This window comes from Leptonychotes weddellii, chromosome 3 (assembly GCF_054177405.1).
Source record: "Leptonychotes weddellii isolate Sample4059 chromosome 3, ASM5417740v2, whole genome shotgun sequence".
Classification (NCBI taxonomy): domain Eukaryota; kingdom Metazoa; phylum Chordata; class Mammalia; order Carnivora; family Phocidae; genus Leptonychotes; species Leptonychotes weddellii.
This window is the reverse complement of record NC_138371.1, coordinates 5,712,661-5,725,620: the sequence shown is the minus strand read 5'-3', so window position 1 is coordinate 5,725,620 and position 12,960 is coordinate 5,712,661. Positions and strand designations below refer to the sequence as shown.

Here is a 12,960-nt window from a genome sequence, read left to right as displayed (position 1 = left end):
ACCATCTCTTTGGGGGCGGGTCTCAGCCTCGGTCTCAGTTTCTCCTTCTGCACGGTGGACAGGGAGGCCCGGCTCAATCACGGGGCAGGTGGAGCTGAAGCTGTGCGGTGTTGGGAAGGCCTGGGCACGGGAGCACCTCCCGTGACAGCCCTCTCAGCACCACACCTGTGCTACCTTGTCTCAGGTACTTTCCAACAAGTCACGAACCTCCTCAACATCATGGATAGCGGGTCAGCCAAGACGGACGCTGCCGGGGCAGGTCCTGACATGCGGAAGACGCTGGCCTCGGTGATAATCACGGAGAAGGCCACCACGGAGCCCTCGGTGGTGATGAACGCTCTCATCCGCTGCCTGCAGGTGCCGGAGGTAGGGCCTGCTCGCCCTCGGCCACCCCTCTGAGCCCAGCCACCTGGGGCTGCTTGTGCGTCCAGCCACGGCTCAGCGCACGTTACTGACTATGGCAAGCATGGGGCCAGGTGCTGGGGCACAGAGATGGGCGAGACTGTGAAGTTCTTACTCGGAGGACCAACGGGGGCCCGGGGTTTTCGTAATTTTTAAAAGCTGCCTTATTCTGACACAGTGGGTTTGGGAGCCATTGTCCTAGGGCGCGCGGACTTAGTTACAAGGTGTTGAGCAGGACTGAAGCAGGTGGACACGGGGCAGCACAGACACACCAGAGCTGGATGCAGGACCGGCTTGGCCAATGGGGAGACTAGCTGGAGTCAGGGCTGGGGTGGAGGGTGTTGGAGGGAGTGATGGGAAGTGTAATGGAAAATCACAGTGAGCCTTGTAAGACAGGGCAGAGTTTGGATCAAAGGATCAGAATTCCCTGAAGAGCTTCTCAAAAATCCAGATGATTGAGCCTGGGCCTGAGACTTACCAATTCCGTAAGGTCTGTGGGGATGGCCCAAGAATCAGCATTTCTAACGCCTTCCCAGGTGATGCTGATGCTGCTGGTCTGGAGACCACACTTGGAGAGCTGCTGGATTTTAGACTATCCTGTAGCCTTTCGGGGTGGGAAGCACAAGAGTTCTCTGTAGGAGTTCTTGATTTTATAGAAAGATGTGTACTGGCTGAGAGGAAGGTGGGCCAGAGTCTGGGAGCATAGGCAAAGGGTTTTTGTAACAGACTTATAAAATGTAGGTTTTCTTATTATGCTGATGTCAACACTCAGGAGGCGAGGGCAGGCCACACCATGCAGGACCCCAGGAGCCAGCATCAGGGTTGGCCAGGAGGCAGAGGGAGCAAGGAGAAAATGTGGACAAGAGTCTATACTGTGGTCTCTGTCGGGGAGGATGGGGCAATTTGAATAATTGAGTAATAATGGGCCTTGGGCATGGGGGCTGTCCAGGTCATCTGCACCTGGCTCCCAAGTGTGAGAGTCTGATGGGGGAGGAAGTTGGGGTGCAGGCTCTGGATTGGTTGGTTTGCATTTGAAAAGCATGCTCTGGGCTGAGTTGTTTGCTCTCTGTGGTAATTGGCTCATCCTGGGAGGGGCTGTCTCCCCAGGATCAGCGAGGCCCCAAGATGTCAGGAAATATAAAAAAAAATTAAGTACAGGATTAATACCCAGGCCATAATCAGTGATAAGTGGCAATAAATAGACAACAAACAAGTAGGCATATTTTAAAAATGAACACGTTTCAAAGATTTGTTATTCATTAAATAGTGAAGGAACCGGCAACATATTAAAATCTGTTAAGATGAGCATTTTACTTATAGAGATTTATATGCTATACCCGACAAAACTCATTTACGTTGCCATGTACAGGAATAATGTTTGTTGCTATGGAGGAAACATTTGCATTGATATCAGTTTCTTAAGACTGAGCTTCTGTCCCCATGGAGCCATAACCTAGTCTAGAGGATCACGGGAGATCAAGGACACGCTCTCCTTGAGGCCGCATAATCCGAGAGCCTCTGCAGACTCTGCAGACGGCACCCAGACCTCCTCGGGTGCCTGTTTTATACTAGTTTCCAAGTCTTGGACAGTTTTTGTCTTGTGACCATAAATATTCTCCAGAGATTCCTCTTGATCACAGATAAGGCTGGTCTTGTAATTTACCTGACGGTTTATGTAGGTGCTACAAGAGTGTTAATTAAGCATACAGACCTCCTTGTGTTCTCTTTGAAAATCTAGAACATGCATTCTCAACAGGGGTGATACTGTCCTGAAGTGGGTAAAATGGGTTCTGGGTTTGGAGGGGGCATGAAGAAAACCTTACTTTTTAATGTATAAAACACGGAAATGTATATAGCCCATAAACAGATACATAATATATTGTGGTGTTAAGGTTTCATGGTGGGGGAGGGGGAAATTAGGAAAAACTGTCTAAGAAGGATCTTTAGGGAGCAATAAAAAAAAAAAAGATTGAAGGACACTGGTCCAGGGCCAGGCAGTACTGGACAGCCGAGGTCCCACAATTTTCTTCCTTCCAGTGGTTTTCATGAGGAATCTCTGATTGGAGTTTAGAATTGCTGGTTTTTTGCTCTGCCAAGACCAGGCAAACAAGGCCAAAACTCTCTGGAGCAGATTTCACTAGGAGAACATATACATTTGGGTGAATTCTTTTCTTCTTGAGGTGCCCACACTTTCCAAGGCCTCTGGGCTGTTGGGAAGTGACCGCCCTCTCACCTGAGAGCGGAGGTCGCCTTCCCAGGGCTTTGCAGGCCATGGCCCACGCTCACCCTTTAAGAGCGGCTCATCATACCTGATTAAGTAAGAGTTATTCTCAAATGTGGATCTGCAGGCATGGTCTGGGTTGTACTGTCTATTTGTCCAATTCTGTCCTAAACCAGGTCGTTTAAAATGGTGATAAGGCTATCTAGGAATCAAAGTAGAGTAAGAGGCACTCTTCCTGGCCTCAGGTGCTCCCACACCTGGGCGAAGGGCAGGGCAGTCTGCTTTCTTGGACTTTCAAGGGGGCTAGTGCTGGAGGGCACCTCTCTCCCGGAATCTCCACGGGTTCTGAGCCCTGTCCTACAGAGGTCTCATTACAGAGGCACGGCGGATCACATCATTGGCTATGGTTCATCCATTCAGATTCCAGCCCCTCTGAAAGGTCCAACCCTTTAATTAAAGGGTTGGTTCTCCAGGCAGCCAGCCCCCATCCTTAGAGGCTTTCCAAGTCACCTCATTAACATAACAAAGGACACTCTAAATTGCCCTCTTCACTTAGGAAATGCCAAGTTTTATGAGGTCTGCACCAGAAAGGGGACAAAGATCAAATATACGTATCTTATAAATCACGGGTACATGGGAGGAGGGCCGATGGAGGAAGACGATGGTGGACTGTGCTAGGGGCAGGGCGGGGTCCAGGATCTTGCCACTCGCCATACTTGTTTTCCAGATTTCTACCCAGCGCAAAGTCAACATCTACAACATCCTCCAGGAGATCATCCAGCAGGAGGGGGAGCTGGAGGAGCGGGGAGTCCAGAGGCTGGTCACCATCGCCTCCAAGGAGATGAGGCAGACCCTGGAGGTAGTAGAGCCCTCCCCCAACCCCCAACCCCCCACCAACCCAGGGGCTGGGCCGTTGGTAGGCATGGCCTGGGATGCGCAAGGCCCTTGTCCAGTGACCTCAGGGGGCAAGAAGAGGCTGAGCCCAAGGAACACACGGGGCTGGAGCAGGTGTGGGGCAGGAGGGTTTTCGCGAAGGCTGAGCGGATGGTGGAGCCCCACGTCCCTCTCCCGTCCCCTGCAGGTGGAGGGCTACGTGAAGGCAGAGGTGGCCAGTGACACACTGGTGGCTCTGTCCCGAAACCACTTCAGCATGGTCATGTACGAGCTGCAGCACCACCTCAAGCCCCTCAACCTCACGGACGAATTTGTCATCATCACCTTGGCGAAGCTAGCCAACGGCAATGGTAGGTGCCCGCGGGTCCTCAGCCCTGTGTCCGGCCCCGCAGGCCAGCCCGGCGCCCCCTCCTGGCCTCTGCCTCTCTCTTCCTCTCTTTTCTACTTTTTAAATTTTATTTCGTTTTTATTTTAATTCTGGTTAGTTAACATACAGTCTTATATTAGTTTCGGATGTACCATATAGCGATTTAACAATTCCATACATCACCTGGTGCTCATCACGACAGGTGCATCCTTACTCCCCATCACCAATCCCACCCACCCCTCCCTCTTTTCTTATCTTTCTCTGACATTCCTTCTTTCCCTTTCCATGTGTCTCTCTCTGCTGTTAAGATTCTCTGTGTCCCTGCCTCTCATTTCGGTATCTTCATTCCTCTGTTATTCTTTCTTCAAACCTTTCTCCCTCTCGGGCTTCCCCCCCTGCCAATTCCACAAGCAGGTGCTGAGCTCCTACTCTGTGAAAGGCTGCGGTCAGTGCTGGGCCACGCAGTGAATATGAGGTGCCGGGTCCCGCCCCATAAAGGACCGTAAACAAGTCAGCAAGAGAATCGGTGATCATCATATGAGATGAGGCGTAGGAAGAGAACAGCCTGGTGGCTATTTGAGATCAGGAGGAGGGAAGGGATTTCACCTCTGTGGGGCCCTCCCTGAGGTAGCAACATTTCAGCTGTCACCTGAAGGGATGAGAGGATGGTAACTGTGTGAAGAACCACATATGCGTCAAGTGCAAAGGCCCTGAGGCAGGAAAAGGCTTGGTTCCTCTGAAGAACTGAGGGGTTACCGTGGCTGTAGTTAGGGTGGGGGGAGATGGTATAAAGAGGGGTTGGAGAGGCTGTCAGGGCCTGGGGGGGAGGGGCGTGTGGTGGAGTCTGGACTTTATTTGAGGGCCCTGGAAAGCTGTTGAGGGATTCAAAGCTACAGTTGCCTTGTGGAAGGTAGGTTCTGGGAAGACCATTCTAGCTGTTGTGTGGACGGAGAAGGGATAAGAGGTGTGTACCTGAGAGGCGCTGGTGGCTCGGGCTGGGGGGACTTTGGGGAGCGGTGGACAGAAGGGAGATACGAAGGAGACTCCAGTTGATGGGACTTGCTGATGAAATGTGTGCTGGAGGTGAAGGAATAACTGGAAGTGGCCGAGGATGACTCCCAGGCTTCAGGTTTGAGCGGCCGGCTGTATGGTACGTGCCCTGAGTTCACATGCATGTGGGACGTCTGATGAATGGGGACAGGGAGCCAGCTGGTGTGCGGATGCAGAGCTCGAGGGCAGGTGGGGGGCCTTCCTCACAGGGTCCTCAGCATGCGGGTGGTGCTCAAAGCGGCCCATGCCTTCGGAGCGGCGCAGAGAGAGGAGAGGTGAGGCCAGCACCCGCCGGGGAAGCCCAGCGCAGGGAGAGAGCTGACAGGGACTCGGGCAGAGTGTGCGGCATGGAGCCTGCGAGGCCAGTGCCTCAGGAAGGGCCCAAGGGCCCGTGTGTCCCGTTTGGCATGGGGTCTGGTCACACGGGGCCGGGTGGGTGGAGAGAGACGGCAGAGAGGCAGTGGGGCCGGGAGGACTAGCCACTCTGAGGGGGCAGCTGGAGGGACCGGGCCTGGGGGGGGTGGTTCCGTTCCCCCCCTCCCCCCGCCCAGCCCCTCCTCGTTCCCCCTCCCACCTCTCGGTTTCCCTCCTCTCTCTCTTCTTCTGGTCCGTCTTCCTCACTGGCTGTCTCCTAGTTTCTTCCTTCATCCAAGGACATTTGTGGGACACCTCAAGAGCGGGGCATGTACCCCGTGAGCCACACTGGGTCTCCCCTCCCCAACTTGCGGCTCTGCCCACTCTTCCCTGCGGCTGTCTCTGCTTCTTCCTCCTCCTCCTGTCTCCTTGTCCCTGGCTCCTTCCCCCTCCACTTGTTTCTAGCGCCTTTCTTTCCCATCGCACAGATGTCCATGCTGTTTCCTGCGGCCCTGGCCACGCGCTCTGCCCGGTGGGGGCTGGAGGCGGCAGGCGGCGGGCTGTCCTCTCGCCTCGTCCCCGCTGACTCCCTGCCCCCTCTCGCCCCACTGCACAGTGTTTGAGTTCATGCCATACATGGGCATCACGCTGGCCACCATATTCACGATGCTGAGACTCGCCACTGAAGCCAAGATGCGCCAGGTGATCTGCAGCGGTACGTGTCCGGCCCGGTCACGGGAGGAGGGACTGCGGCAAACAGGTGGAGGGGTTCATTGAACAGGAGGTGGGCTGTTCATTTCTTCCCAAACATTGGCCGAATCGCCTGTGTTGCGTGGCCTCTGATTGGCTCTCGGGGAGGGGGCGGGGCACGGTGGCTGCACCGCGGCACGTGCTTCCGGGAGAAGGCGGCTTAGTGGGAGCAAGTGGTCCCTGTGACTCAGTTTAGCTGGCTCTGTTTCAAGCATTTCAGGAGGAGGCCGGAGAAGGACGGTGGGATTCACAGGAGAGGGACCAGGGAAAATGGCTCTATGGTGGGCCTGCCCAAGTCAGGCCGAAGACAGGGTTTTCCCGGCTGGCTGAGGCCATCGGGGTCACCTGCTGGTTCCAGAAGTGTGCGAGTGCGCTCTCCTGGAGGAGGTGGCCCGGGGGGACCTGGTCCCCCTCCTGCCCCTCTGGGCTCACTGCTTTCCCCCCACTCGGCAGCCATGGAGACCTTTTGTGAGACAGTGCAGTTTTACCTGAAGCATCTCGAGGACAGCGTGTACCCTGTGATGACCGAGGATCAGTTTGCCATGAAGTTGTTCCCCATGTACCGCTATTTTGTGACCGTGTGGCTGAGGAACCACCACCCTGAGGTGAGAAGCACCTTTCTCGGGTGGGGGGGGAGGGTCCCGTGGTCCCCCCAGGTCATGGCTCCCCAGCCGGTGTGGCTAGGAGGGCTGAGAGACCACTGGATCCAGCCTCATTCCCGGAACCCGGGAGAGAGACAGTGACCTGATAAACAGAGTTGCTGAATTGCGTGGGCCCTGGATCCTCAGGAGGCCGGCTTGAGAAAGGCCCTGGGATTCCTGGATGAGGGTCCCCGTTACAGCGCCTTTTACCTAGGGGAGCTATTTCCACATCAACTCTGTGCTATGGGACTGTTTTACAGATGAGGAAACTGAGGCACTCAGAGAGGTTCTCCTAAGTGACAGAGCTGGGACTTGCAGGGGCAGTCTGGCCTCATTGCCTGCCTGTGGGGTCTCAGGTGGGGGCCTTGAGTACTTCCTAGGTCCCCTCTGTCACGCGTCCTTGACTCTCTGGATGGGGTGACATCACTGAGCCTTGCTAGGGGTCCTGGGCTCCTCGGGTAGGTGAAGCTGGGGGTCATCAAGTCCTTGAAGCCCATGTTGAACCTCCTCCTGCCCAACGATGACCTGCGGGATCAGTTGTATGACTACATCCCCCTGCTGCTGGCGGAGTACCGAGGTAACCTGGAAGCACTCTTCATCACGCAGGTGAGAGGTCGCTGGGTGGCAGCTGGCCTGCAGGCTTGGTTCCGGGGGGGTGGGGCGGTGTCACCTGGGGAGAAGCTGGGCCTGGCACTTGTTGGGTTTTTGCCGTTCCGGGCGGAAGGGACGAGATCCTTAAGGGTCTTGGAGGCAACGGCGAGGTTGTGTGTTAGTTTCCCGGGGCTGCCATAACGGAGAACCACAAAGTGCGTGGCCTAAAATAACAGAAACGGATTCTCTCATAGTTCCAGGGGTCGAGGTGTTGGTGGGGCTGCGATCCTTCCGAAGGCCCTGGGGAAGAATCCTTTTTTGCCTCTTCCAGCTTCTGGTGGCCACATCGTTTCAGTGTGACACCCCCCCCCCCTTCACGTGGTCTCTTCTCTGTGTCTGCCTCTGTGTCCTCTCCTTTTCTTATAAGGACACCGGTCTCTGGACTTAAGGCCCACCTTAAATCCAGGATGGTCTCATCTGAGACCCTTAACTAATTACATCTGGAAAGCCTCATTTTCAAATAAGGCCATGTCCTGAGGTTCCAGGTGTACATGCATTTTGGGGGGACCCTTTAACCCACGACAGCCCTTAACCCACATAAGATGGAGTCTTGGCAGGGTTCTGCATGGAGATGTGACCTAGGCTGGATGTGTTGTAAGGGGATCGCTCATCTGCAGATGAGGCGTGCTCCTCAACTCTAAAAGCAAGGAGCAGAAATTAATGTGGTAGATGTAGGGGGCTACAGTGTAGATCACTCTGGCGAAAGAACGGGATTCATCTCCAGGTAGAGAGAAGAGAAAGGGGAAGAGGGCCTTGAATGCCATGCTCAGTGGCCTCGCACAGCACTTTGCAAGCTTTACTGTGTGTAGGCATTGCCGGGAGGCTGGCTGAAATGCACGGTTGCATTCAGCAGGTCTGAAGCAGGGACCGAGAGGCTGCATTTCTTTCTTTCTTTCTTTCTTTTTTTAAAGATTTTATTTATTTATTTGAGAAAGAGAGAGAGAGAGAGAGCACATGAGAGGGGGGAGGGTCCGAGGGAGAAGCAGACTCCCTGCTCAGCAGGGACTCGATCCTGGAACTCCAGGATCGTGACCTGAGCCGAAGGCAGTCGCTTAACTGACTGAGCCACCCAGGCGCCCTGAGAGGCTGCATTTCTAACTAGCTCCCGGGGGATGCTGATACCACCAGCTGATGGGCCATGCTGAGTAGCAAGGGTCTAGAGTTAACTGACCCTGAATCGGCAGAAGGTCATCTGCGATCATCTGCCTCTCCATTGTAGGTCTTGAGGCAGATCCTGGAAATGTCGGTCACCACCAACACTCCGGTCCCCCAAATGCAACTTCACACCATTTTCACAGAACTCCACATCCAGGTGAGACCGGCAAGCTTGGCTGGGCACCAGCGTTGTCAGGGTGGATCAGCGGGAAGTGGGTTGCAGCAGGTGGTGTGGCCGACCAGGACAAAGGGTAGGATGGTAGTGGTCCCCCCGCCTCGCTCATCCGGCTCCTGTATCCCACCGGGGTGCGAGGTGGGGGTGTGCACGTGGCTCTGGCACGACGGCGCTGGGCCGTCCCTGCACTTGCACGCCCACCCCGGGCGCGATCTCACCACCCTCCCTGCACGCCCGCTCCCCAGGTGTGTGCCAAGGCTCCTGCCCACAAGCGGTACAGCAGCCAAAACCTGGCGGAGATCGTACACTGCTTCATAGCCCTCGGTGAGCCCCCCGCCCTGTCCCCCGGGGCCACTGGGAGCCTATGGGAGTGCCAGCCCCCGTGAGGCCTGGGCCCAAGGCGGCCTTTTCTGGCTCATCCTGGCTCCGAGGGCATGAGTAAAGCTGTCCTTCCTCCTGCAGCCCGGTCCTACCCCAAGGAGCTGATGAAGTTCTTCCTCAGTCAGATGGAGATGAGCAAGGAGGCCATCCGCGTGGGGACCCTGACACTGATTAGGGCAGTGGTGAGCGCAGATGGTGAGCAAGAGCGGGACGCCAGGCGGGAGGCCTGGGAGGCAGGTCTCACCCATGTCTGGGCCTTCATCATTTCCTCTTTTATAGACACTACTGGGTGGACCAAGGTTGCTTCATATTTTCTGCCCTTGAACCTCACCAGCGCTGTGACCCCCATCTCCCGCACCCTCAACCCTCTCCTCAAACTCTGAATCCCAGCTTCCACCTGAGTCTGAATTTCCGACTGTTAACCTGAACCCTAGAACTATCCCCCAAATGTGAAATCAGAGGCCTTAAATAAGGCCTAGTTATATCGTGTAGGTGTAGTCCTAAAGCCCCACTGTCCCAGTGCCCAATCGTAGTCAAAACTCCTTATTCTAAATCCCTAAGCCCAAACTGTGAACCTGGCCTTGCCATCAAAAGGGAAATCCTGTCCCCAACAATGACACCAGCTCAGACAGCACCTTTGTGTGAATTGGAACAAGGCACCCCTTGCTGGCAGCATGTGGCCCTGCAGGTACATGATTTGTTTAGAAGAGCATGGGCCACTCCTGTTCAATCTTTCAACTGGGTGCCCTTGTGCAGTACGCAGACTGGGCAACTGTATATGAAGCACATTCTGCTGATAGTAAAGTCTTCTCTGAAAAAACCCGCAAACTTAAGCAACAATGAGACCATTTTTATCTGTCTGACAGACAGAGATGATAATGACTAGTGTTGGCCTAGCCATTTTTCTCTAAGAGGCCTGATAGTAAAAATATTTTTGGCTTTACAGGCCATATGGTCTCTGTGACAATTACTCAACTGTGCAAAAGCAATCATAAACTGCAGAGTGTGGCTGTGTTCTAATAAAACTTTATTTACAAAAACAGGCTTAGGGCTGGTTTTAGCCTGCGGGTTATACTTTGCTAATCCCTGTGCTAGAATAACAAGAAACTAGTTTCTTGCACTTTATTGACAAGGGTGTAAATTGATAAAGCATTCTGAGTGCTCAGTTGCATAGGGACCAAAACTTGGGCTCAACCGTCTAACTTTCTGACCATTGTCCGAAGGAACTCATTGCCCAAAGAACTGGACAACGATGTTCGTTAGCACGTTGTGCATAAAAGCAAAACGTTAGAAGCAATCTAAATGTTTTTCTATAGGGAATTTCTGGAACAAATGACAGTTTATCCGCAGAGTGGAATATGACTCAACCATAAACGGTGTAGTCAATCTATACTTTTTTCATGGACAAGATGCCCTCTCTATATTAAGCACACCAGCATGGTATGGGGCAGTGTATGCAGCATGACCTTGGTTACTTGCAAGAAATCTATGTGGTTATCTTTTCATAAATGAGCTTAGGGACACACCTGAACTGTTGAGTGGTTACCTTTTATTTTAATCTTGCAATGAGCATATACTATTTTTATTTTATCTTTATTATTTATTTATTTATTTGACTGGATGGATTTTATTCAGAAAATAATTTTTGAATAATTTTCTAACTCCTTAGGAAAAAAAAGGATGACAATGTGTTTTCTTACTGCTTACATCAAAATATATTCAATTTGGAGAAGATTTTAATGTAAAAGCAAAACTCCGTAAAATGTTAGAATGAAAATAAGTACCTTGGGATGGCAAAAGGCTTCTTTTTTTTTTAATTTAAATTCTATTTTTAAAATCAGAAAAAAATTTTCTACTTTGCAGATAAAAACTCAAAACTGTATCATGCTCCCTTAGGGCCCGATTACCTGCTACTTTCCTCTTGTCCCACTTCCCTCTTTCTTCCACCAGTGTTGACCTGTAGTAACATCTAGTCTGAAGTCTAGTGTCAAGTTGAGCAGCTAACTGTAAATCTGTCCATACTGGACATCTCCAGAACCTTCTCATGGCTCTTTCTTACCTCTCTTAATCTTCCTTCTCCCCGAATCGACTGTCTTCAGATGTATGACTAACAAGCACTTGCAAAGCACTTTCTTGTGTGCCAAGCACTGTGTTGGCTCGTTACTGCCCACAGAAGCTCTGTGAGAGAGGTACTATTATTAGCCACATTTTATTTTTTTAAAGTTTTTTTTAATTAACATACAATGTATTATTTGTTTCAGGGGTACAGGTCTGTGATTCAAGTCTTACACAATTCACAGTGCTCACCATAGCACATACCCTCCCCAATGTCCATCAGCCAGCCACCCCATCCTTCCCACCCCCCTCCACTCCAGCAACCCTCAGTATGTTTCCTGAGATTAAGAGTCTCTTATGATTTATCTCCCTCTCTGATTTCATCTTGTTTCATTTTTCCCTCCCTTCCCCTGTGATCCTCTGTCTTGTTTCTCAAATTCCTCATATCAGTGAGATCATATGATACTTACCTTTCTCTGATTGACTTATTTCGCTTAGCAGAATACCCTCTAGTTCCATCCACGTTGGTGCAAATGGCAAGATTTTGGGGTTTTTTTTGATGGCTGCATAATATTCCATTGTATATATATATATATGTGTGTGTGTGTGTGTGTGTGTGTGTGTGTATGTATATATATATACCATATCTTTATCCATTCATCTGTCTGTGGACATCTTGGCTCTTTCCATAGTTTGGCTATTGTGGACATTGCTGCTATAAACATTGGGGCGCACATGCCCCTTCATATCACTACATTTGTATCTTTGGGGTAAATACCTAGTAGTGCAATTGCTGGATCGTAGGATAGCTCTATTTTCAACTTTCTGAGGAAACTCCATACTGTTTTCCAGAGTGTATTAGCCACATTTAAAAAAAAGATTTTATTTATTTATTTCTGTGCGTACACGCGCTCACATGCACATGAAAGTGAGTATGAGTGGCGGGGGGAGGGGCAGAGGGAGAAGCAGACTCACCACTGAGTGAGGACCCCAACTCGGGACTCGATCCCAGGACCCTGGGATCACGACCTGAGCTGAAGGCAGACGCTTAACCGACTGAGCCACCCAGGCGCCCTATTATTATCCACATTTTAAAGTAGGGAAACTGAGGCACAGGGTTGCTGAGGAGTTCACCTGAGGTCACATGGCTAGGATGTGGCTGGCACAGGATTAGACCCCGGGCAGCCCGGTACCACAGCCCAGGCTCTGCACCGCTGTGCTTTGCAGCCTAGGCATGCCCACAGCGTGCCTGGCCCTGTGTGCCCACCTGAAGGAAGAGCAGGTGGGGACCCTGCTCTCAAGGAGAGTCCACCTGGGTTCCAAAGAGAATCACAAAGCAGAGGCCAAGGGAGCGAGGCACAAAAACCATGCTGTCCCCTGGCCAGGTGGGGTGGGACAGGTGTTGAGAGGACAAGGAGGTGGCCAGTGAGGCTTCTGAGGGAAGTGTCCCTGAGCTGTGGTGGGAGTCAGAGGCTCTCAGGAGGTGTGACGTGGACGAGCCCCCCGAAGCCTGGCTCCCGGGGGAAGGTGGTGGGCAGGCCTGGTGTTCTGGGAGTCTCGCTACTCCCGGGCATCTCCTGAGAGCCCAGCTTTGAGGCTGGTGGCCCTCCAGGCCGGTTTTCCTCTTTCAGAGCCCAGAATGAATATCAGGACCATCTACCTGGCCATCCGGGTGGTCAAGAATGCCCTCTGTGACACCCGCTTCAAGGTAACAGGGCAGAGACCTGGAAGGGGATGGTGTTCAGGGCGCTCTGCGGGGGAAGCAGAGGGAAGTCCTGCAGGTGGCCCTTACTCTTCTCCGGCTCTGTGGGTGGGGGCTGCCTGCCGAAGGCCCTTTGCTGGAAAACCTAGCTTCCTGGCCAGC

The 12,960-nt window shown here is 52.6% G+C and overlaps 1 protein-coding gene across 1 annotated transcript in view; it reads left to right on the top strand.

Annotated features, from left to right (window-relative positions):
- Positions 1-12,960, top strand: part of MROH2A (maestro heat like repeat family member 2A) — a 36,589-nt gene that overhangs the window by 985 nt on the left and 22,644 nt on the right. The window contains exons 3-12 of the mRNA XM_081815293.1: positions 185-366; positions 3,351-3,482; positions 3,705-3,867; positions 5,905-6,003; positions 6,492-6,643; positions 7,142-7,285; positions 8,550-8,642; positions 8,906-8,984; positions 9,123-9,236; positions 12,728-12,804. Coding sequence (XP_081671419.1) covers positions 185-366; positions 3,351-3,482; positions 3,705-3,867; positions 5,905-6,003; positions 6,492-6,643; positions 7,142-7,285; positions 8,550-8,642; positions 8,906-8,984; positions 9,123-9,236; positions 12,728-12,804 — 1,235 coding nt within the window. The remainder of the gene's footprint in view (positions 1-184; positions 367-3,350; positions 3,483-3,704; positions 3,868-5,904; positions 6,004-6,491; positions 6,644-7,141; positions 7,286-8,549; positions 8,643-8,905; positions 8,985-9,122; positions 9,237-12,727; positions 12,805-12,960) is intronic.